Below are 23,292 nucleotides of genomic sequence, written 5' to 3'. Positions count from 1 at the left end.
AAGGTACATAATTCTGTGCATCAGTTTTTCACTTCAATGAATGGTGTTGCCACGGTTACTCAAAATAGAAATTTCTGTTAAATACTCTCAAAATGCTACTCCAAATACAGTTTTAGTCTGATTATTATATAATGTGGCATGCAAGTAGACTACACTAAGCACATAAAGAGACTTAATCAAGAGTCATAATTCTATTTATTGCTGTTGAAAAGTTTCAATTCCCAACTGTTCCTTTGCTATAAGTACAAACCAGTAGAGCATCAGTCTCAACAGAGACTTCTGGTTTTTTAAACGGTATAGGCAATTGTTCTATTTGCTGGGATTCAACAATCACTTTATTTCCTGTGATAAAAGCTTTTTAATGAAAGTTGCCAAACATTTTTTCAGTATTGGAGTTTGATGAAGAGATTTACTTTTACAATCGACGACTGACTTTTACAATTTATACATAGACCAACTCCATTACTTAAAATGTTAAAGTCAGCTGTCGAATGTAAAAGTAAGTCACTTTATAAAACTCCATTATTACATGCAATCACATTTCTACAAAACTCAGTTAATAGGTACATGTATCTTTCAAGAATGGAAAAAAGATCATTTAAATGTTTTAACTGATAAATAACATCAATATACATCATGTACATGTACACTGAAGCTTAACCATTCCATAAAATGAAATTGTTTGAGGAATAGAAATGGCTGTACAATTTATAGTTGACATGTATTACTTCTATGAGTACATGTTTTATTTTTATCATCCCACACAAGGGAACTGTTTGAAATCGGATCTGCGAGAGGACATGACATGTTGTCGAGTTTTGTTCCGGTGCAAGATACGTATCCTTCGCACGTGTAGCAGCTTTGGTAGTTGCCATCCTTAGGAACTTGTTTACAATCCTTCACACACTTCCCTAAAAAGTCTAAAATGAAAAAAAAAAAAAACACAACAGTATAGCTTTTAATCGAAAACCTCAATGCATGATGAAGCTTTGTTGACTTAATTTATAAATATTTAAAAAGAGAAATTGCACATTAAAATGTAGAATTCGGATTTAAATTTGATAATCTGGTGTTTTTAAGCTCAGTTGAGACGACAGTTCAGTAAGTTTTTGTGATCAAATAGTGTCCCGCGTACACCTGTTTTCCTTTGTCTGTCCTACAAAGTATGTATACTTTTCATATTTTTGGCTTTTTTCTACAGGGTGATGGGAATTTCAGTTTGTTCACTGGAAGTGTATATTCACTTCCAAGGGGGATGGTCTTTCTTAAGAATCGCTAGGCAAGAGAAGATTAAACTTCTGTGAAAGCTTCATTACTTACTCTTAATTAATGTTCGTTGCTTTGTTCATATCAAAATCCCCAGATAGATCGGACCCACGGGTCGAGGTTTAACATGATTGCATAAAACTGAAATGTATGGAGATAATGAACGTAATGACTAGCTTTAGATTATTGGTTTATTATGGGCTCTTTAGGCATTATGGTTTAGTTGTATTTCTAGTATAACTAGCGTATCTTTACACCTATAAAGTTTGTTTTTTCTTGACATTTTTATATACTGTGGCAAATGTTGTTCCTTTTATGATAATAAAAATAGACATAAAACATTCTTTTGCTCCTTTATAAATTGGTTTTTAACCTTTCTCAAGATGAGAGAAGGATAATTTAAATTATTTTTTTTTTAAGAGTAATTTACTTTAAAGTTAATAAACAGTTATACGTAAAATTGTACATTCTGGTAAAACTATTCAATTTTGAATAATATTGGTAAGGAGATTAATATGCTTTCTGGGTATTTGAATATTGTAAATAATCAAAATTTTGATGATGAGGTGTGTCTTTAATTATCTTCATAACAGAATTCATACCATTTAATTGCAAGAAAGCTGTATGTCGTTGCAAAAATATTTGAATTGATTCATGCAAAGGTTCTGGATGTTTTCAAGGACCATCACAGAACAGGGGTCGAGTAGGTATACAGATATTATTCAACATTTCATTTGTAAGAATATGTTACAGGGTTTCCAAAAAGATAAGCCTTCAACAGATTCCAGACTTCCAATTACACCATCAATTTTGCGACAAATAATCAATTCTATTCAGTACACTACCAAATCACACTTTCATAGGAAATTGATTAAAGCCACGTTTGTCCTGGCTTTCTGTGCATTCTTGAGGATTGGGGAAATTACTAAAACATCAAGTTCGGTGCAACACTACCTTTTATTTTGAAACATTACACTGCGATCGCTTCACAACAAGAATTTTATTGACATTACCATTCCTAAGTTTCAGCACTCAAAGTCTAACAACAGCACTTTAAGCATTTATGAAAATCTCGCCAATCCGCAGTTGTGTCCATATCATTCCTTGTTGGATTACTTAAACCAAAGAAGACACACATATTGGTCAGCACCATTATTTTCATTCATGGTTAGGGCTCCAATCTCACGTGCATTTTTTACGCAACGACTAAAGGAAGTCCTGGCTTTCTGCAACTTAAACTTTTCAATATTACCATAAACATAGCTTTAGAATTGGAGCAGCTAGTACAGCAGCTGCATTAGGTTTTGCATAAGACGGGTTACTTCCAAGTACTGTACATGATTAGTTTGGTGTTGTAATTACTAATGAAGTGCCTTCCTTTTTTACTACCAAGAGTCCATGAGGCAGCCGGGCTTATAATAATGGTCTAGCATAAGCTATAAGACAGGGGCATCTAGTTTATTAAGCTCTGAATTTTGACCATCAGACAGGGGCTGATGGTTCTTACCCCATATAGACATAATTACCAGAACATTTGTTTCCAAAATTTATGTTTTTACATGAATTATTTCAGTATTATTATCTTATTTCCATTTTACCAGAACAATATATCTGTCATTTATTTTCAACCGCATGTTTGTTCAATATTTTACTGGAAAATAAATGACATTCAACTCTTTGGTTTGACGCATTCCCGTGTTTTCTTTTCTGATGTAGGGAGGGGGGCGTTAACAAGCCATCCAACATGCCATCCCTAGGGTTTTCCCCCGTATATGTTGCATAGCTTGTTAAGGGGGGATAGCGCCCCCCCCTATGTGTATTTATCACGGGTACTAGTTGTGATATGATACGCTAGTCGCATAAGCTAGTGATGTACAGTATTGCATTTGTGCGTTTGATGGTATACAGTTACATTTTTCCATACAACTGTAAGTAATGGGACTTAAGTATGTTCTTTTGTATATACAGTATGTTTGTTCTGGTCACTTAACAAAAACTGCTTTTTTACATTATCATGTACTCTATATTGCAGTTCTAATTTTTTAATTTTTACAGGGAATGTTAATTTTATTTGTGTGTTTTTCTTTGTCATTTATTTTCAACCGCATGTTTGTTCAATATTTTACTGGAAAATAAATGACATTCAACTCTCTGATTATCTTATTTTTTATTGGCATTAGGCAGACATACATAAATTCGACCGTTTGTCTTCACAGGATGCTTTTCGAAATGTTAGATTTGTCATAACTTGGGTTTACATTGCGCAATACTTCGCACATCATAATAAAATAAAGCATATTCATTCTTTTAAAGCAACCTTTTTCACAGAATTAGAAAATTTTAACAAAAATAAGAAACTACAGGTTCAAAAAACCTAACTACAATTTTATATAACTTATATTTGAAACGAAGACTAAAAACGTAAAAGTGTGTTTGAGACTTTAGGAAAAACTTAAGTTCTTTAAGAGAGCATCATTGAAATGTGATAAACGCAAAAGTTTACAATATTTGCTCTAGAGAATCTCACAATTATCTTCCTTATTGTTTGTATAATTCCTTTGTATCTGTCATATTTTTTTGTATTCCATAAAACACGAAAATGTCAAGTTTGATATTTTGAGATGCCCCCCACTAAAACGTCAAAACAGACCTTTACTACGACCATCTATAACTATCAGATAAAAAAAATAATAACGGCTAAATAATCAGTTATTTCAAAATGGCATTAGAATTCAAGTCGTTTCTAAGACTTTACTTTCATTTGCAAAAACCCCAGTCTCTCTAGAAATTAATGTTTTTCAGCATTCATCCGAAAATTTTAATTATTATTATTATTTAGAATGTGTATTATATAAAACTAATTCAATTTTTCAAATCATTAATAAAGTTATATTTTAATTTAATCTGGGAAATTAAGATCCATGTGCTCTTAATATATTTCAAACTAACTTGAAAATATAGTTTAAGTAAATACCTGTCGTTTTCAAAAATTTGGCTTTCAACATTTCCAGGATCTCTCTCACAACAGTCAAATCTGAATAAATAATAATTATTTTAAAATTAAAACAATTTAACACTTTTGTATTTGAAAGGAAAAAAGTGCTAGGGAAAACGAGTCTAAAGATCGCGAAACAAGTCAAATATTGTACAGGTTTACAATTAAGGTACCTTGTTTTTGTTGTTCAAAAGTAGATTTCTGTGGCATATCTCCTTTTATGGATGTAAACTGCTGTGTTTTGCTGTTGGTTACAGAAGCTAGAGCGATCAAAATAGACATACCAATAAAGATCAGGATCATTACTGCCCATTTACACCAGTTTGGCAACGTATTGTTTTTCTGTGACATAACAAAAATAAAATTCGACATTTTCAATGACTTACGATACAGATGTTAAATTATTTATGCTTTAATTTGTATTTTGAGAGATAGAGTTGGAAGATACATTACATATCGTGTGTAATATGATGTAATGAAATAAGCTTTGCTTCAGAATTTTATATATGTTTCAAGGTATTTTGAATAATGATGTCATGTTTCTTATGGAGTGTTTGTGAGGGATTTTTAACTGTTCAATGAAGAATAAATTATAAATTTCAAGTTGGAAAGAACGTGTCTCTTGCTGTGACTTTCAATTGTACATTTAGATATTTCGATGTTCTTTTTTAATTAACAATGCTGACTTTTTGTTATATTCTACCGACCTCAAGATAAAAGCCACTACAGATTCGGATACATCTATTTGGATGTTTTACTAGAGAAAGCATTGATAGTAAAATAACAAATGAATGGTATGGAACTTCGTATATAAGATGGCATTAATTTTTTTAATTAAAAATTTTCTTACTTATTTTAGCAATTCAGTTTTCTTAATGCAACACTATTATAAAATAGTGTTGCATTAAGAAAACTGAATTGCTAAAATAAGTAAGAAAATTTTTAATTTAAAAAATTAATGCCATCTTATATACGAAGTATATAAAAGCTCTTAAAAAAGAGCTTGAATGTGCTTTAAATTTATATAAATGGCACCTGTTTGAAGGGTAACAGTTGAAATTGACACCCCAAGGAAAACCATTGTTAACCGACGCGTTAGCGGAGGTTGACAATGGTTGTCCTTGGGGTGTCAATTTCAACTGTTACCCTCCAAAACAGGTACCATTTATTTTAATATGCTGAATGTCTTATAGATTTAGGATACCAGAAAAAAAAATCGTCGAACTTCTTTACGTTCACATTAAGAAAAGCTTCAAACTCTCCGCTTCTAATTTTTTCATAAGAAAGCTTTAAAAAAGATTTATCAACCTATTATGTCTAAGTTTGATTCTCAGAAAATCCTAAATTTTTGCACTCGCAAGTATGTTTCGTTTGTCATTTGTTGTTTTCAAGTAAGCTACATCGAGGTCGTTTATTCGGCTTCTTTTAGACGCACAGCTGACGTGTTGAGAATTCTATGGTGAACCGTATGCGCATGACTTGCACGCATGAAACATAACAGTTGTGTCACTCGGTGTCACGTTACAAGACATTTAAGTGGGTATAAATATTTTTACCCTGACCTGAGAGTTTGACCCATTTTTTTAAAATCTTTAACCAAGGTCATAACTTTTGAACAGTTGGAACAGTTGGAACAAGGGTTTTCATATTTCACAAGTGTATTCCTTGTAGCAAGGTTTTCAGTTTTAATGTTATCTAATGCATATGATTTTTTGTGATCCTACTTCAGCTTAGATTCTTGTTCAGGAATGGACAATATTTTGTTGAAGTTGTAAGAATTTTTGTTAGAGGGGATATAGGTTAAAAAAAAATACTGACTATAAGACGCTATATATATTTCTTTTCAACAATAAAATACTCACATTTTTAGAATCATTGTGCAACTGTGGTGAATGAAGAGTTTCATAGGTTCCTGAATTGTCCAATCTGAAGTCTTCTTGGATCTAAATCAAGCATAAGAAAGAAAAGGTATGGTTTCCATACAAATCTTGCACTATGATTTTTTAAAAGTGAAACTGCTGTAAAAGATGAAATAATGCTTTCTGAGTCATTGAAATTCCATGCAGAAAAATCATACAAAAATATTTCTCGCGTGTATTTTCAAATGCTAATTGTGACGTCATAAACGTGTGCATTTTCCCGTATTTTCTTCAAAGTTGCAGAAGACACCAATTTTCAATGGAATTTTCTTTCAGAAAATCTTGTCCACAGGCATCGCGCACAAAGATGTTTAGACATGTGATTTGTTTTTTGTTTTTTTCACAACATGTCAAAATATGAAAGTGGGCAATAGCTGTGGACACTTTTTTCTGAATTGCCCTTGAAATTGGCTAATTTGAGGCTTATTTCGTTAAAACTACAGAAATTCATCACATTAATGACGCCATATTTGTAGATTGGTATTCCTTTATGCCATAATCTTTCCTGGTTTCACAGTCATATACGACCAATATTTTAGCCAGTTTCAGAACTTTTTGATGACATTTACATTGTTAGGACACAATAAAGCTAAAACCATACATTCATCTTAAATATCGAAAAAATATGTTACAAAGAAAGATTTTTGCTGTCTTTTTTATGTACGCCCTTTCAGCAGTTTTTTATTTCAAGGAATGAGTACGTTTTCAAATCCAACCTTTCGAAAGCACATAAGAAATAATGACTCGCTAAAGAACAATTTATTTAAATCAGACATGTGTTGTGTTTTTTTTACTTGTTATGTCTTGCGTTTTCTTTCTTTTGTGAATGGGCATTTTTCATACATTTTATTCTCAAACGATTACAATAATGTAAATGTATGCATTTATAAATCAAATCCAAATCATTGACCATTTTCAAGTAATTTATGTAGCATACACGAGTAGTTTCAGTTCCTTGAATGGTTACATAGGGTATTGCATCGTTTGAAGAGGAGCCACTTACAACCTAAAAAGAAAATATCTTTTTTATTGAAACAAGTTCATATCCTTTAACAAATACAACTAAATCATTATTCGAATATTCTATTTAAGTCGAAATGAATTCAACCATTTATTTATCTTATAAGAAAGAATTAAAAATGCGTACAAATCGCTATCCATGGACTGCCAAATATGTTCAAAATAAATCTTTTGTGAGTCCATATCAAATTTGTTTTCAGAAATGGTCATTATAAGGTCCATGTTGCAATTACGCAATTTTTTGGAGAAATCAAAATTTTGTTTTACTTTACATCTTTCTACACACATGTGCAATATTTGTAAGCACATTGTGTTTTAGATTAATCTTCAAGTCCCAGTAGAAGTTAAGATGCTTTGGGTTGCGTATTGTTGATTTTCTGAACATTTTTTTTACGTTTGACAGATGATCCGTATCATTTAAAGGTTAAATACTTATTGATCTACATTTCAGTCTCAAAGATCTAGATCTCTAAACTTTAAACTGCTCCTTGCAAATCTCTGGCTCAAAGCTTACATAATAATCAAAATGTCAGCTCATAAAAGGATCTAATGTTCTGACAAATAAAATCAACTTATTAAAATTCATCCCTACCTCTTTGTTACTGTCAACTGGTCCGACTGCTAAGTAGTCACTCTACAAGATCCACACAAAAATGACTTCTGTGTATAATAATATTTTAAAATCCACTTTTATGATGCAAAGGTCATTAATATTAGTTGAGAAATTGGACTGATAATGTCTGACAGATTTTTTATATCATTTCTCTTTCATTATTTTTTTTATATATTGTAATTATTCGGGTAACAGTTACGTTTGCAAATTACCAACAACATTTCTTTGGAACATTTATATTGAGTAGAGATATACTTGTATTTAAATACTAGTATTTATAGGTATATGGAATCTTACGCTTTCAGAGTCATCAGATTTCTGGGATCCTTGGGAACTGTTTGAACGTTGTGAACCAACTGATTTGAAATTCTGCAATGTCTACACACAAATGAAAATAAATGCATTATTACGAATTAATTATTTTCTTCAATGATTAAAACGAATATGAATAAAGGATATACACTAGTAGCATTATTATTCTTGTTATCATTGCTTTTGCTTTTGTTGTCTTGTTAATTTTAATAAGAACTGAACCAAAACGAGGGATAATTAAAAAGATCAGGGAGTGGCATAAAAAAACCGCTTTGAGTACATCAATGAATTTTTCACATTTAGTTAACATAATATTTTCAATTATAGACTGAATTAAATATCAATTCAGAGTGTCATATTCTAATACCAGTAATTTTTCGATAATTTGTGAGCCATTGTATGATGATGTGGTGCAACCCAAAATACCATCGGGGAAAAACTTTTGAAATGAGAATTTGTTGTATCAACAATCCCTTTAATTCACTCGTGAGGTAAACACAGACTGCATAACATTAAGTTTATCGCACTAGTCCACGAACTTTAATATACATGTACACTGAAATCTACGGTTTTTCTCTCATTTGAGGGGTTCTTGTAATAATTTTTTGGTTGCTTTATTTAATATAAAATATAATTTTGCAGTTTTAAGATAATCTTACTTACGCTGACGTTTGCTGTTCTGTAGAGAAACGAAGACTTGTTCTACAATAAATATTAAGATGGGGATTTATTCAAAAAAATCATTTTGAATCGTTTATTCCTTTAATATATAATTTTGCAGTTTTAAGATAATCTTACTTACGCTGACGTTTGCTGTTCTGTAGAGAAACGAAGACTTGTTCTACAATAAATATTAAGATGGGGATTTATTCAAAAAAATCATTTTGAATCGTTTATTCCTTTAATAGAAGATGATAGTGTTGATTTAAGGATTGATTGATTGATTGATTGATTGATTGTATACACTTTCATAACCTGATCGAATATTCTTCACCCATGAATAATGGCTCATATAGAGACGTCACAATATACCGATGTAGGGCTAAAATTTTAGACTTAAACTCGGCACTTATTTAAAACAATTGAACAGTTAGATGTTTTTATAATGCTAACGCCGAACTTTCTACCAAATGACCTACGGTGTTGGTTCAATTCAAGAAAGGGTCCTTCGGATGAAACCTTACAAAACCGAGGCCCCGTGTCAGCAGCAGGTGTTGGCACGATAAAGATCCCTCACTGCTCAATGACCCTGAGTGCCGAGTAAAGGTAAAATTTTGAAACCCTTCACCGGCATACGGTGACGTCTCCATATGAGTGAAAAATTCTCGAGAGGGACGTTAAACATTATACAATAAAGCAATCAATCAATTCAAGAAGACAATTTTGATATCAAGATCATTTATATTTTACGTCATTGTAAAGATGTACAATGAATTAGTCATTGTAAATAATACTTACAATCATTCTTGCATTCTGACCAAAGTAAGGCCAGCCGTCTTCCTAGAAAATAAAAATTTTAAGACTTACAGATTTTTAAAATAAAATTACATCGAAGATGAAAATGATTAAACAAGAAAATATAAAGGTGGCTATTTTCCTGAAATCTGAAAACTATTGGCTTTTTAATGGAAATTTTATTGATTTTGAGAGGTTTGTTATGACCATTATGTATGTACGTAGAAGTGAACTTTTGAGTGTTATTGTTCTGGAGGACTTGATTCCATTTTGTCAATTCTTTTGTGTTTGCTTCTTCATGTGATCTGTATATTTACATGTAGTCCTAAAAAATTTTTGGTAGATATTTCTATTTGATTCACCTGATCTCACTTCTGATGATTTTGAGTTCCTCGTTTCCTAGGCTCTTTTTGTAATGTTAAATAGACTTCTGAGCTTGAATACTGTTCGTTATCTTCGCATATTTTCATTTTAAAACAAATTTAGATTGTCGTCAATATTTATTCGTTAAATTACATTTTCAGCATGTAAGGGAAAGAAGGCAGGTGAAATAAAACAGGACATGGTGATTTATCCTCAAGATTATCTTCGCTTGTCAACGGTTTCTGATACGCTACTCAAGAGAGAAGCGTATCAGAAACCCTTGGCTAGCGAAGATGCCTTAAGATATGAAGTCAATTGAAATAGGTTTTTTTTCCTGTAAAGAAAATCTCTTAGGTAATAGTAAAAATCAAATTAATTTTGAATGCATTAAAAAAATATATCGGAGATTTTGTTGTATTATATTATTTTAAGATTTCCTTAATTACGTGGTAAATTTGTCACACTAAATTTTATTCTTATTTTAAGGTAGGATTCTTCTCATATTTCTTGTATTTAAAAATTAATGAAATTTTCACAGAATCAAGAATACAATATCAGAAAGTGATAGTATCACTGAGATTAAATTTGACCGTTTTATATTAGAGGCAAGGTCAGGTCAAGGTCATTATATTTTTCCTTGACATTATGAATAAAAAAGGACTGTTGCCAATCATGTGATGCTTACTTCTATTTCAAAAAAATTAAAGATTGTTTCTTGTGCATAAAAAGATATAACTATATCAGGTCTATAGCATGATATTACCAAATTCACATAAATAATTTAACTAAACTGGACATTCGCTAATCCGAATTTTCTCTATTTTTCTTAATTTTTAGCTCACCTGAGCCGAAGGCTCAAGTGAGCTTTTCTGATCAAAATTTGTCCGTTGTCTGTCGTCGTCGTTGTTGTTGTTGTCGACGTTGTTGTCGTTAACTTTTCACATTTTCGACTTCTTCTCAAGAACCACTGGGCCATTTTTAACCAAACTTGGCACAAAGTATCCTTAGGTAAAGGGGATTAAAGTTTGTTCAAATGAAGGGCCACGCTTTTATTCAAGGGAAGATAATTGAGAAATAGTGAAAATTTGATGGTATGTTTTAAAAATCTTCTTCTCAAGAACCACTGTGCCAGGAAAGATGAAACTTATAGGGAAGCATCCTCAGGTAGTGTAAATTCAAGTTTGTTCAAATCATGACCCCCGGGGGTAGGGCGGGGCCACAATGGCCGATCAAAGTTTTACATAGAAATATATAGGAAAATTCTTTAAAAATCTTTTTCTCAAGAACCACTGTGCCAGGAAAGATGAAACTTAAAGGGAAGCATCCTCAGGTAGTGTAGATTCAAGTTTGTTCAAATAATGACCCCCGGGGGTAGGGTGTGGCCACAATGGCCGATCAAAGTTTTACATAGAAATATATAGAAAAATCTTTTAAAATCTTCTGCTCAAGAACTACTTGGCCAGGAAAGATGAAACTCATGTGGAATCATCCTCAGGTAGTGTAGATTCAAGTTTGTTCAAATCATGACACCCTAGGGGTAGGATGGGGCCAAAATTGCCGATCAAACTTTTACATAGGAATATATAGGAAAATTTTTAAAACATTTTCTTCTCAAGAACCACTGGGCCAGGAAAGATGAAACTCATGTGCAATTATCCTTAGACAGTGTAGATTCAAATTTGTGCAAATGATGACCCCGGGGTAGGGTAAGGCCAAAATGGCCGATCAAAAATTTACATTGGAATATATAGGAAAAAACTTCTTCTCACGATCTATAGGAATAGGAAAGATGAAACTCATGTGGAAACATCCTCAGGTAGTGTACATTCAAGTTTGTTCAAATCATGACCCCTTGGGGTAGGGTGAGGTCATAATGGCCGATCAAAGTTTTACATAGGAATTTATATAGGAAAAATCTTTTTTAAAAAATATTTCTCAAGAACCATTAAGACAGGAAAGATGAAACTCATGTGAAATTATCCTCAGGTAGTGTAGATTCAAAACAAGTTTATTCAAATCATGACCCCAGGGCTAGGGTGGGGCCATACTGGCCGTTAAAAGTTTTACATAGGAATATATAGGGAAAACTTTTAAAATCTTATTATCAAGTACTTCAAAGCCATGATTAGTAATATTTATATGGAATCATCCTCAGGTATTGTAGATTCTAGTTCGTTCAAATCATGATCCCCTGGGGGGTTAAAATTCAAGCCCTTCCTCCCCCCCCCCCTCTTCAACGTTACTAAACTTTCAGTTCTGATCTGATCTGTGCTTTTTCCTAGCCGATGTGCTCAGGTGAGCGCTGTGACCCCTGGGCCTCTTGTTTCAAGATATATCAGTTATTTTCATATGCTTCCTATATTTAACTTTTTCTTATTTTCACATATAATAAAGTTGTCTTATAAATGTACAAAATGATACAAAAACAAAAAGTTGTGATCGTTTAATAAGAGAGAAAAATTAATCTTTATGGATTTTTGGCTCAAATCCATACTTTGATTGGACGTGTTTAAAAGCTTACATAGTCCTAGTTTGCTTTAAAAATCATAATTATTTGATATATTTTGAAAGTTTAGTCCCTTATAAATAATTCAACTTACATTTGAAAATTTCTCCAAGTCTTTGATTGTGTAAAAATTATGACTAAATTCATTGTTCTATCATAATTTTGAGAGGCAGAAAAGAAGATATATTCATACGCCACCATTCCGCCAAAAATATAGTTCCTGCTAGTTTTCAAATGTAGTCTACCATTTCAATTTAAAGTTGTACAATTCTGATGAGGAAAGATAAATTTGGTCTTTTAAATCCCTTACACCTAAATATATAAGACATATAAGCAAATATACTTTGAATGTTTCATCTAGTAGAGAAGAATCCTACCTTAAAGAAGAACATAAAATTCCAAAATTACCAATTATGGGTTCTTTCCTACAAATCACGATTGAAGGGAAGGAACAGATGCTTTTGGATCCTGAAACTATAAAGTCCCAACTGCTAGATAACAATTTATATGAGATATACTAAAATAACAAACAATATTCATCTTCGAAAGTTCTTTAAACAATAGAAATGTGCGACAGAGTAATCGTGGTCCTCAAAAACACCAAATGGAATCAGGTGCCATTTACAAAATACACTTTTTTTGCAGGAACAAATCTACAGTTTCGCCTAGGGAAATGGGTTTGATCAATCTTATTAAAATCAGACTTCTTAGATCCGCGCCGTATACACTCTGCGTAAGATTTAATTAGATTGTGGGTTTGATATATTAAAATGTTTCAGTGAAGATTAACATAGCGGTCAGCTTGATTACAACAAATTATAAATGATAAATTGAATTCTTTAATCTCGTAAAAGAGTAATTTTTTGATGGTTGAAATATAGTTTTGTTAGGCTCGCTTAGGCTAGAGATATACTTTATGAAATTTTGACTATAGTTTATTACACGTTATTTTACCTGTATATTTATACATCTATGTCTTTTCTTATCTCCATTGCATTTGCATGACACCGCGCTAAAACGATAATAAATGTAAATATTAAAATGGTACATAATTAAGGTCATACGCAACGTAGTTTGAACTTTATTGGGTTCTTCCCTGGAGTTGAAGAGTTCCACTATATGAAGGACATGTGTGCAGTACTATTAATGTCTAGATATGGATTTTACACCTCTTCTAAAACAAATTTTGATGAAAAAAATATTTGGAATTTATGTTTCGTATTTTTTGTACATTTTTCTTCGAATAATGCAAAAAAAATTCATAACATTATAACTTTTCAAAACCCCTCGTAACGCATGCTGATTTTTGCCTGAGAACATGTAATGGTATTGTGAGTTAAAATTTAGAATATCTTGAAAAATTATCTGTAGGTTAGGTACGTTGCGTATGTCTTTAAATACATTATTTTAAGGATCAATTTGTTGATATCGGGTATCAAAACTATACAGTTTATGTAATATGATAAAGTTCTACACCTTGGTTTCATATTATGTACTTTACAATCATATTAAAGGCAGATTAAATGACATAAACATATAATACATATTATAAAAATAAGATATACCTACTTAGACGTTTAATTTAACGATATATATATATATATATATATATATATATATATATATATATATATATATATATATATATATATATATATATATATATATATATATATATATATATATATATATATATATATATATATATATATATGTAAACCTGGGGACTTATAAAATACCAAAGCACTGTCGTATCTGTTGTAATTTTGACGAAGATATTTATATAATATACCACGTTTATATTTTTATGCTAGCATTATGACTGTATGTAGCATGCATTTTGCATAATGGTACATGGTGGTACTTGTTACTTCACAATTTTCATTTATATTTTCCATGTTAGCAATGACATGCTAGCAATAATTATCTGAACTTATAAACCATTTGTAGAAGGACGAAGAATATATTAAAATAGTGCTGAATGCTACTGTCATTACATAAATTTTGTAATAATTATAATTACACTTTATGCACTCTTTAATAATCGATTATATGCTTAAAAGGGCCCTGATTGGGAATAATAAATGTATTCGTCACAAAGTGCAAACTGTATATATATACATGTATACATATATATATATACATATATATATATATATAGAGAGAGAGAGAGAGAGAGAGAGAGAGAGAGAGAGAGAGAGAGAGAGAGAGAGAGAGAGAGAGAGAGAGAGAGATAAATCCACACACGTATTGTTATAATAAAAAAATCACAACTCCGATATATATATTGGAAATGAAACCGGTTGAGTGTATTTCGGTGTTGTGATTTTTTTATTATATATATATATATATATATATAAAGTAACAAGTACCACCATGTACCATTATGCAAAATGCATGCTACATACATAATGCTAGCATAAAAATATAAACGTGGTATATTATATAAATATCTTCGTCAAAATTACAACAGATACGACAGTGCTTTGGTATTTTATAAGTCCCCAGGTTTACAAATCTGATCACTAAACTAGCATTTATTGAATGCCGAGGGTTTACACGTATTGTTCCCTTGATCAACTTACAATTAACATAACAATTAAATATATAAAAATTAACAGTTTATTATCCGTACCGATCGCGATAAAGGTCAAGTTTTTTGTATACTTTCACACATGTTTTGCCTGAATAAATTAAACTTTTTGGTATTCAGATAATAAATATTTCATTTCAAACTTAGTAAGAAGAATAATTTGTACAAGTTTCAGATGTCCTCAACTTTGTAGTTACTTTGTGTTGTTCAGAAGATAACAGTGGCAATTTTCAAAAACCAAACCAGTTTTTTAATATTTTCCTGTTTTTTTTTCTCTTTGTAATTTTCTTATATGCACCATTCATATGTATAATGATTGCAAAATAATTCCCTGTGTCATGTTTAGAAATGTAATGCATAAACTCAGCCATTTGAAGGAATAAACATATGCATAAAACACCATGACTAAGAATTACATGTGTAAACTTTGAGCGTACTTTAAAAGTATGCCTTATTTAATAATGGGAAAGAAATCTACAGTTTTACTTTATGGTTAAAAAGACGATTAAAATCTTTGTAGATTCATAGTGTAAGCATAGTTATATTAACACCTAGAGACTCTTGAGGGTACCAATAAATTCTACAGTTGACTCTTATTGGGAAAATAATAACATTTATACTATAGGAATACAGTATGGATGATTTGTATCGTAAGAATCCAAACGAAAAGCACTTACTTGTACGAATCAGGAAAGATGCCATTTGATGAAATGTCGTAAGACCTTTCAAAGCTGCAGTTATCGTGTTCATTCTGTCAAAAGTATTATAATATACTTATTATATAGGTAATAGAAAGTCTGTAGTCTGTAATTAGAAACTTAAAAGTCTAGAGGCTTGCCAAAGGTTTCTAATTTATTTTCGATATAGTAAGGATAGGGGACACTTCTATAAAGGAACTTGTAGGGGTGGGGGTGTTTGAATTTCCATTACTTGAGAATGTCACTAAATCAATAAATCATATATGGATATCTTTGACATACTTGAACAGAGGATTTTTAAGATATTTCCAACATATAACTTGATTTCCCATTGTGAACCCCAACCCCCACCCCGGGACATTATTTGAATAAATTCAAATCATCACTTCTTGCAGATGCTTACATGTCAATTTGACTTAAAAATGAGAAGATCTTTTCCTATGTATAATTATACAAATCTTTGATCCCTTACTTTGGCCCAACCTCAAACCCGGGGGTCATAATTTGAACAAACCTGAATCTAAACCAGCTGAGTATGCTACCATTACTTTCATATATATATATATATATATATATAAAAAATACGTATCATGGATTTGGTGTTCTCCAGAAAATTTTATGATATTTTTAGTATACATTCCTATGTTAAAATTGATCCAAATGTGTGTCCCCACCCTACCCCAAAGAATTCTGATTTGAACAATCTTGAAATTATACTACCTGAGGATGCCTCCATACAAATATCAACAATCATGCCATGACTTTGCTGTGCTTGAGAAGATTCTAAAAGAATTTTCCTGTATATTTCTATGTTAATCTTTGATTGCTATTATGGCCCCACCCTACCCCCAGACGTCATGATATGAACAAACTTGAATTAACTCTAACTAAGGATATTGTCAATTAATATCATCAATAATGTCTTTGCTGATTTTAAAAGGATTTTTTACAGAGTATTCCTATGTAAATCTTTGATCAGCCATTGTGGCCCAACCATATCCGCGGGGGTCATGATTTGAATAAACTTGAGCTACACTACCTGAGGATGCTTCCACATGTTTCATCTTTCCTGACCCAATGCATCTGGAGACGAAGATATATAAAGATTTTTCCCTATATATTCGTATGTAAAACTTTGATCAGCCATTGTGGCCCCAACCTACTCCCAGGGCTCATGATTTGTACAAACTTGAATAAACATTACTTGATGATGCTTCTAAAGGACTTAATCTTTCCTGACCCAGACGTTCTGGAGAAAAAGTGTTTTGAAAATTGTTCCTATTTATTCCTATGTTAAACTTTGATCAGTCATTCTGGCCCCGCCTTACCCCTTCGGGTCATTATCTGTACAGCCTTGAATCTACACTACCCGAGGATGCTTTCACATGAGTTTCATCTTTCATGGCCAAATGGGTCTGGAAATTTTTAAAAATTGTCATTAATTTTTCTTAAATTCATAAATATCTCCCCTTGGCAGAGGGCTTGTCCCCCCCCCCCACGATTTGAAGAAACTTGAATCCCCTTTACTTAAGGATACTTTGTGGCATGTTCGATTGAAAGTGGTCCAGTGCTTCTTGGGAAAAAGATAAAAATATGAAAAGTTTACGATGCCAACAGCAACGTAAACAACGACAAGCAACAGACAAATTTTGATCAGAAAACCTCATTTGAGCTTATTTGATGCGATGATCAAATAAGGCATTTACTACAATGCGATGGAGCGATAAAGGTAACGGTGTAGCCATAATTGAGGTGGCAAAGGTGAGATAGCACGATGATTCTAAGAAGATTGTGCAGTGGCAAGCAAAAGCGATAGCGCAACGACGAAAAATACCATGACGCGATGGTGTGATGATGATACCGATTAGCAAATATTCAGTTATGATGTTTGAAACGGCTCTTTGTATTATCGTGCATCTCGTTATCATCACAGCGCTATCGCATTGTCGCTTAATCGCAATCAAAGCATCGCGTCATAGTCAGTGCATCATCACATCGTCTAGACGTCAATTTGCAACATGGTGCAAAGTTTAATCTCTCCAGGTTCACAGAAGGCTAGTATTAGAATGTTCGCTTCGTGAGCAGGAGGCCCGGGTTCCATTCTCGTTCCCGGCGCCGCGTCAAACATAAGACGTATAAATAGGTAGCGACTGTTCCTTCACCAAGCGCTCGGCATCAGAAGTGAAAGTCACGGGTCTTTCGGATATGACCTTAAAAACGTAGGTCCCGTGTCACGGTAGGCGCTGGCACGATAAAGAACCCTCACTGATCAATGGCCACGAGTGCCGAGTATAGGTCTAAATTTGAAACCCTTCACCGGCATACGATGACGTCTCCATATGAGTGAAAAAAATCTCGAGAGGGGCGTTACACAATATACAATCAATCATCCAATCCGGGTTCTGTTTCTTTTATTTCAATTTCCAATGAATTGATTTTTGGTAAGAGGTGCGTATATCTTCTACCCAAATATCCAATAAATAGATAAGGATGTTCGTTGCGTAATTCCTTCGTCGATTCAGCAAGACATATTTATTACATTTTCTTTTAAAAATGTACTTGACAGATCGACATGATATATCGAGAAATTATCTTAGACAATCCCTAGTATAAATTGTATTTGAGAAAAAGATAAAATAACTAAAGATGTACATTTATATATGAATATCTTAATTTTATAGAAAGGAGATATTCCAATTTTGGTGAACTTATAGTTCGGAGAACCAAATTGGACAGACTGACAGACAGGCAAACAGATAGACAGACGAGATGGAAACTTAAGGCATTCCTCCTCTTGTTTCACCGGTTTGGGACTAATAAAGCACTAATAACTATTAAAGTCCTAATTTTTCATCCAATAAATATCTTTTCCACATATTTTTTGTATGTTTAATAATTTATCAAGAGTAGGTATCGATGGTAGAAAAACCTACTGAATTTAACTAGTTTGCCTCGTATATGTTTTAATTGTCGTGATAAGTAAACTATCAGTTTACTGGTTAAGATGAAATATGAATTGTGGAGCGAAGGTCGTATAGATACTAAGACATCTTGTGGAAAGTTACTTATCAATTCTAGATTTATTCATCTTATCCAGAAAATATACCTAATACCTAGTAAAACAATCTTTAAGGTAGTGATTGTATGGACAGTAAATAAGCCAGTTTTCTAGTTTTCTAATAAAGTTATTTTTTGACACTGTATCTTCAAATAAGACGTAATTCATTTTTTAAAAAATACTGGTACATAATTTCGAATTACAGATGCATTAAGATGTTTTAAAGTACAGTTATATTAAATTATTAATGAAAAGTATTATTTTACCACCATGAAGTCTCTAACTTACCGACGATATTGTTGCCATGCTTCTTAGAAATCTTAAAGTTCTATGCGATCTTCGATCGCTTTTATAGATAATTATTGATTGATTTTTTTTCTTTAACAAAAATAAACGCACGGCATTTCAAATAAATCTTATCAGCTATATTTTTGCAAGAGGAAGTAGTAGTAATATTGCAACGATAAGCCTGTGCACATATGTGATATAGACATTTGTTTCTAATATGATCATTTTATATTTATTTTTCCCTTCATGACAAAATGAGACTGCGTATTATTATAAATCATTTGAAAGATTAACATGATGAATAATCATTTAAAATGAGCGAAGACAGTTTTGAAGTTTATAAAATTTTTAATTTTTGAATGAATTTCACATCTACCAACAGGCACTGCCAAATTGATAGTACAACCCACCCCACCCCACCCCCCAGCTTCTGAGAATTTTATTAGACACAGAAACCTATCAAAAATACATTATTTCCTAGTTTAAAGTTCTTATATTTCAATATCTGATATCATTTTCCGCTTTTGTTAAGATTTAGAGATTGGCCCTACACGGTATATATGGTATTTTTATATACCTTATAGGTTTATTGAGGCTAAAGAGAATAGTTTAAGTTTTTTTTCTCTTGTACTATATTAGTATACATGTGTATTGAAAAATAATTAACCCCTCTGGCCCCATCCCCTGTTCCTGTAGTCATTTTGAATATTTTTTTACTTAAAGTGTCATTCCTTCCTTTAGCTTTCGACTGCTATATCTGAAAATTTATTAAATAATTTCAAATTGTGGAATTCGTTTTACTTGTACAACGAAACTTCAAATCTAGCATCGCCTGCGCGGCGCAGTGGTTAGAGCGTCTGTTCTATAGTCGCGAAGAAGTTTATCCTTACGTCGATGGTTCAAACTCCACTTTGGGACGTGATCGAAGTACTTCGAATGAGACCTATATACCGAGGTCCCTTGCCGCAGTAGGTTCTGGCAAAAAAACGACCCCTCACTGCTCAATGGCCATAAGTGCCGAGCAATGGACTAAATTTGCTGCTCTCCATCGGCAAATAGTGACGTCTAAATATGAGTGAAAAATTCTTGATAGGGACGTTAAACATCATATCATCAATCAGTCAGTTTGAAAGTATGTTTCATAGCAAATTGAAGTTTTAAGCGTTTCCCTCCTTTGATTAAAATATCACTTTTTTACGCCAATTATGATAATTATTTTTTTTTCTAGGCTATAAACATCGCCTCGATTTTTTTTTCTACAACATGTTCAAAATCAAGTAATAAAGCCATGACCGTCAAGCATTTACGTGAACTATGTGACACCTTTCTGACCATTTCACCTGAAATTATGTAAAATCCATTCTGTTTATTGAAACATTCAATTCAGTCTACTTCATATTCAGTAAATATTTGAAACGAAAAAAGTTCACATGAGCCTTCGGCTGAGATAAGCTTAGAAAAGGAACTCGGGAGAGATAACAGTTCAATTGTGCACCAAGAACGCACTTAATTTTGTATACCGTTTCATTTTTTTTAATTAGTTATAAGGTACAAAGTACAGAATTTATTCTCACATTTTTCATACAGATAAATTGTGATATATCAATTCTGTAGACATTTAAGGCCATAAACGTGTCTATAAGAAGAGAAAAGATAACACTGAATACTGATTTTGCCTACAAAGATTACATTATACAAAATTCAGTTGTCAGCACAAATATGTGCATGTTAAAAGGAAATATAAATAGTCGGAAGAACTGGGGAAACTACAAAACATTTCCAAAACTGAAATAACCGATGATTACACAGCATGTTCAACCAATCCACGTCGGTTATTTTATTTCTATTTTTACGTATGATTTATTTTTAGTTTCCTCTATCTTTTTGTAGAAGAATAAAACAAAGCAAAAAGGGAAAAAAAATATTCATTTACTAACAAAAATGTACCGTGTTGATGTACATAGTATAATCTATTCACAAATATAGCAGCGAGTAGGTTTTTGTAAAAGAAGATAAGTATACATAATTTATTTATTATATTTTTACATACACTGTATACAAGACCTTTAGAAAAATGTAAATGAAATATTGTTATCACAGAATAGACGGAATTTTCAATGAATTTGTATGGAAGGGAATTACCGCCAAAAGTCTATGTATCTTGCTTTTATTCTTATTCTGCCTACTTCTTTATGCTTTGTTATTGTTGTAATTATATGTCGCTTTATTGTTTTCATATTCGTCTTTATTACATTTCACTTTGACTTTTATCCTTCTTCATTTTGCCCTTACTTCTATGTTGCTTTATTCTTGTAAATTCATTTTACTTTCTTTTAAATTGATTCAGTTTCTTAAATGATTATCTCTATTACGAACGTGAATTCAATCACACAAAGAATGAAGCATATTCAATGAAGACGAATACAAGTTGTCAAAATTTAGTGCGGCATTATAACGCTAGGTGGCAGGGGTGTTCGCTACGAGTGTTGGTAAAACTAGGTAAGCAAACCCGGGCCGGGGTTATTCGAGATTTTTCAATTTTCTGCCTTAATACTTTATCAATCGAACTTAGATTTTCAAATGATGTTTGTTATAAGTTCAGGTATGTACCCGATAATGCCACTCCCTCGGAAGATGGAAATATTTCCCCTGGAAGACTGTCTACATAGTGATGCTTCCTTCGGAAGATTATACAGTGAGACTTCCCCCAGGGAAGTTTCAATATATAGCTAGTCTTCCGTGGGAAATCTCGCTGTAAAAAGCAATTCGTCCCCCTTCATAGCAAACCCTCCCCCGAATAGTTTTTTTTTAAATCGTAAAACAATGTTTGTATAATAACGTTTTCAGTTTTGAAAGAAAACTTATCCGTCCTATATGAATAAATGTTTAAATGATATCATTTTAATAGTGGTTAATAATTAAATCATTTTAACCATTTAGTTAAACATAGATAATTTTCATGAGTATTAATGGATAATGACTTCCTTCCCCCCCCCCCCCTTGGACGCCCCCCCCCCCCCCGGGTGCAGTCGCCTGCGTGGCACTGTGGTTACGGCGTCTGCTCTAGAGTCACGAAACACAGTAGTAAGGAGTCGATCAATACGTCGTGGGTTCGAATCATAGTCCCACTATGGGACGTGGAGTTCGGTCCTTCGGATGAGATCTAGACCGTATTATCCGAGGTCCCGTATCGCAGTAGGTGCTGGCCCGAAAAAAAGATCCCTCACTGCTCAATGGCTATAAGTGCCGGGTATAAAGGACAAATTTGCAGCTCTCCACCGGCAAGAGGTGGCTTCTCCATTTGAGTTAAAAATTCTCCAATTTAAAGGGACGTTATACAATGTACAATCACACCCCCAAGTCTCAATATATATACTGACTTCCGTCTGAACGACCTCCTATGGGGTAAGTTTCACCACATGCGCGGATCTAGAGGGGGGTCGGGGGTCAGCCCTCCCCCCCCCCCTGGAATTTACAAGGTTAAGAAATGTATATACTAAAGCAAGAAAAAAATTACCTTGCAATCCCCCCCCCCCCCGGTAAACATGAATATGTGTGAAATGGGTATGAAAATGGGTATGAAAAGTGAAGGATTTGAGGCAATAGAAGTCATACACTACAAACCCCCCCCCCACCCCACCCCCCACCCCCAACGAAATAGGATTTTCATGTTAGGGCGAGTTTAGGTTTTTTTGTTTTTGTTTTGTTTTTTTTTTGTTTTTTTTTTTTTTTTGCTTGTCAAGAAATTTCTGGGATTGGGTTTTTTTTTGACAGGGGTGGACCCACCCCCCCCCCCTAGAAAAAAATTTCTGGATCCGCGCCAGCACCGGTAGAGGGGAGGGTGGCCACGAAACATTTTCCTAAACGTAACAGACTTTTTACTACTGGCAAAGTTCAGCGAAAGGCTTGTTGCCCCCATCCCTTACACTTTTTGTTGCAGCACTAATAGTCAATTTATATTTTAAAAGTCATGTACTTAGTGAGTAATATTTGGTACTGAAAAAAGTTGACGAAATCACCCCCCCCCCTCCCCTTCACCACCACCAAATAGAATTTTCAAGTTTTAAGATTTTTTTTAGTTCTCCTGGCTGATGTAAAATACGGTGCGTACTAAAGATGTTTCTTTTCTTTATTGAAAAGTACTATTTCAACATAAAATATTCTAGCAGAAAAGAAGACCGGGGAGTTTCTAGTATGCCTGGGGTG

The 23,292-nt window shown here is 32.8% G+C and overlaps 1 protein-coding gene across 1 annotated transcript; it reads right to left on the bottom strand.

The window, feature by feature from the left end:
* Positions 1-231: 231 nt before the first annotated feature.
* On the bottom strand, positions 232-19,140 carry LOC134264818 (uncharacterized). The gene is made up of 12 exons (XM_062747095.1): positions 19,087-19,140; positions 15,720-15,793; positions 13,404-13,461; positions 9,584-9,625; positions 8,928-8,966; positions 8,111-8,191; positions 7,793-7,834; positions 7,118-7,186; positions 6,124-6,204; positions 4,435-4,603; positions 4,241-4,300; positions 232-920 (listed from the first exon to the last, which is right to left on the bottom strand). The coding sequence occupies exons 1-12, from the start codon at positions 19,102-19,104 to the stop codon at positions 709-711; spliced, it is 945 nt and encodes a 314-aa protein (XP_062603079.1). The 5' UTR covers positions 19,105-19,140; the 3' UTR covers positions 232-708.
* Positions 19,141-23,292: the final 4,152 nt, after the last annotated feature.

The sequence above is a fragment of the Saccostrea cucullata genome, unplaced genomic scaffold (genome assembly GCF_032062105.1).
Source record: "Saccostrea cucullata isolate Sc308-1 unplaced genomic scaffold, CSIRO_AGI_Scuc_v1 ctg1549, whole genome shotgun sequence".
NCBI lineage: Eukaryota > Metazoa > Mollusca > Bivalvia > Ostreida > Ostreidae > Saccostrea > Saccostrea cuccullata.
The sequence above is the reverse complement of the archived record's forward strand: the minus strand, read 5'-3'. Positions and strand labels throughout refer to the sequence as shown.